The sequence below is a fragment of the Coregonus lavaretus genome (assembly GCF_964263955.1).
Source record: "Coregonus lavaretus genome assembly, contig: HAP1_SCAFFOLD_5614, whole genome shotgun sequence".
Lineage (NCBI taxonomy): Eukaryota > Metazoa > Chordata > Actinopteri > Salmoniformes > Salmonidae > Coregonus > Coregonus lavaretus.
This window is the reverse complement of record NW_028159807.1, coordinates 20,001-23,030: the sequence shown is the minus strand read 5'-3', so window position 1 is coordinate 23,030 and position 3,030 is coordinate 20,001. Positions and strand designations below refer to the sequence as shown.

The window sequence follows — 3,030 nt, the reverse complement described above, 5'->3', positions numbered from 1 at the left end:
TACCGACTTGGATATAATGAAAGAGGAGAGGCATCTATCGTTGGCAAAGCAGTGGCTGTATTCACTAGGAACCAAACGGACGCAAACGGACAGAAAAGGGGAGGGACGAACCTGAATTCGTCCAATAGGAAACTATTATTTTCGTTGCAAAATATTCACCGTTAAAACATTTTGCTACGATATGCATTAATGAATACACCCCAGTGTGAGCGAGAGAACGCAGATGACTTTCTATGAACATGGCCGCCCAAGATGAACTCAGTAAGTTTCTAACTGCTTTTGCAGTGATCCAGTGCATGAAAGACACGTCGTGTATCGGTAACATTTATCCTTGCATTTAGTACACAGTCATAACTTATTCTATCAAGCAAAACGCGTGTGATATGAACGATAAACGTTGATTCGAGGTAGCTAGCTAACGCTAGTAGAAGGCCGTCTGCACAGTCATGGTCGAAATGAAAGTGTTGCAGTTGTATAAAAGATCAACGTGATTTGTTGACGACTGGAATAGTTGTACATTAGATCAGTCATTTCATTCCCATTTGTAACGATGTCATGTTCGATCTGTAACTACAATTAACTAAACGATTACATGCGTTGTGCCAACTTTGGGTAACCAAGTGGCTAGCTAGCTGGTTAGCAGTGCAGGCGTCCGGGACAATATGAACTGTCTTGAAGATTAGCCTTGTCTGTGAAGTTAGCTAATTAGCGCTAGTAGCTAGCTAATTCATTGCAAGCCAGCTAGCTAGGTATCTCATTTAATGTAACAGTTTGCATACATGAAATGAAAGATGACACACACTTCATTTTCAGTGCAGTGAGTGAGTGAGTGTTGATGGCAAGCACACCTCTCACAACAAGGTAACGTTAACTAGCCATTTTGCCCAACCCACTGCAGCAGTTAGCTAGCTACATTTGAGATGATTTAGCTAACTGACTAACTAGCTACCTAGCCAAATCACCAGCTAGTTAGCTAGCTACTAATTTCTGTCAGTCATTCCTTGCCAACTAGCTGCCAGTAGAAAACCTATACGTCCTGTCGGACATAGCTAATGGTTATGTGTAGCAGCCTATCCACCCCTGTTATAACACACATAACACAATACAAGGTGCATTAGCTATTATAACAGTCCCTTATTGACGCTTTAGGTCCAAATGTTGTAGCTACATTTGAAATGTTTACATTTGAGTCATGTAGCAGACGCTCAGTCTTATCCAGAGTGACTTACAGTATTGAGCGCATACATTTTAGTAAACTGAGCCACACTGAACCAGCTACATGGACATCCACTCTCTGTGTGTATTCTGTACCTTATTTAGACAGGTGCGGAATTACAGGGGACTACAGAGGTAGGAGGCGTAGTTTGAAATGTGGACACAGGGAGTGAACCCCGGTCTCCGGCGGGGAACATTTGTATGTGCAATAGAGACCCAAGACCGGCACCGCTAGGCTAGGCGAGAGGCTACATGTTCAACATTTAGTTCGGGTGACTGGGGATGTCCGAATCTCAGAACCAAATGTGGTAATGTCACAGTAAGGACTGGTTTCCTGGAAACAGATCAAGCCCAGTCCCGATTAAGCCTAGACCTGGACTTTAAGCATGTGTCACGGGTGAGATCTGAACAGTGCACTACTTTTGACCGGAGCCATATGGAATCTGGTGAAAAGTAGTGCACTATAAATGGGCTCTGGTCTAAAGTAGTGCACTATAAAGGGGCTCTGGTCTAAAGTAGTGTACTATAAAGGGGCTCTGGTCTAAAGTAGTGCACTATAAATGGGCTCTGGTCTAAAGTAGTGCACTATAAAGGGGCTCTGGTCTAAAGTAGTGCACTATAAAGGGGCTCTGGTCTAAAGTAGTGCACTATAAAGGGGCTCTGGTCTAAAGTAGTGCACTATAAAGGGGCTCTGGTCTAAAGTAGTGCACTATAAAGGGGCTCGGGTCTAAAGTAGTGCACTATAAAGGGGCTCTGGTCTAAAGTAGTGCACTATAAAGGGAATAGGGTGCCATTGGGGACGGGCCTAGTGTCATCATTTCTAATTTTCAAATCCTCCCTTTCCTTCCTCCTTTCTCCTCTTCTCTGCTCTTCCTCCTCTTCTCTCCTCCTCTTCTCTCCTTCTTTCCTCCTCTCTCCTCTTCTCTCCTCCTTCCTACTCTCCAGATCAACTGGAGCGAGTTTTCTTGCGTTTGGGCCATGCAGAGACAGATGACCAACTCCAGGACATCATATCCAAGTTCCTGCCCCCAGTCCTCCTCAAACTGTCCAGCGTGCAGGAGGGAGTCAGGAAGAAAGTAAGGACACACTGATGTCTGTTTCTGCCACCCTGCAGTACCAGTAGCCTGCACATAGCTGTTTCTGCCACCCTGCAGTACCAGTAGCCTGCACATAGCTGTTTCTGCCACCCTGCAGTACCAGTAGCCTGCACATAGCTGTTTCTGCCACCCTGCAGTACCAGTAGCCTGCACATAGCTGTTTCTTCCACCCTGCAGTACCAGTAGCCTGCACATAGCTGTGTCTCGGTTCTCCAGCACCCTTCTCACTTTTGTCGTCTGGATTTTACAATACTTACACTACCAGTCAAAAGTTTGGACACACCTACTCATTCAAGGGGTTTTCTTTAATTGTACAATTTTTTTACATTGTAGAATAATAGTGAAGACATCAACACTATGAAATAACACATATGGAATCATGTAGTAACCCAAAAAGTGTTAAACAAATCAAAATATATTTTGTATTTGAGATTCTTCAAATATCAATCAATTTCAATCAATCAATTTTATTTTATATAGCCCTTCTTACATCAGCTAATATCTCGAAGTGCTGTTCAGAAACCCAGCCTAAAACCCCAAACAGCTAGTAATGCAGGTGTAGAAGCACGGTGGCTAGGAAAAACTCCCTAGAAAGGCGAAAACCTAGGAAGAAACCTAGCCACCCTTTGCCTTGATGACAGCTTTGCAAACTCTTGGCATTCTCTCAACCAGCTTCATGAGGTAGTCACCTGGAATGCATTTCAATTAACAGGTGTCC

At 43.9% G+C, this 3,030-nt stretch overlaps 1 protein-coding gene across 1 annotated transcript in view; it reads left to right on the top strand.

The window, feature by feature from the left end:
- Positions 1-209: 209 nt before the first annotated feature.
- The window catches only part of LOC311122422 (proteasome adapter and scaffold protein ECM29-like), a gene marked incomplete at its 3' end in the record, with an annotated part of 20,582 nt that continues 17,761 nt past the window's right edge, over positions 210-3,030 (top strand). The window contains exons 1-2 of the mRNA XM_084196778.1: positions 210-261; positions 2,161-2,291. Of these exons, the coding sequence (XP_084052904.1) occupies positions 234-261; positions 2,161-2,291 (159 nt within the window). The remainder of the gene's footprint in view (positions 262-2,160; positions 2,292-3,030) is intronic.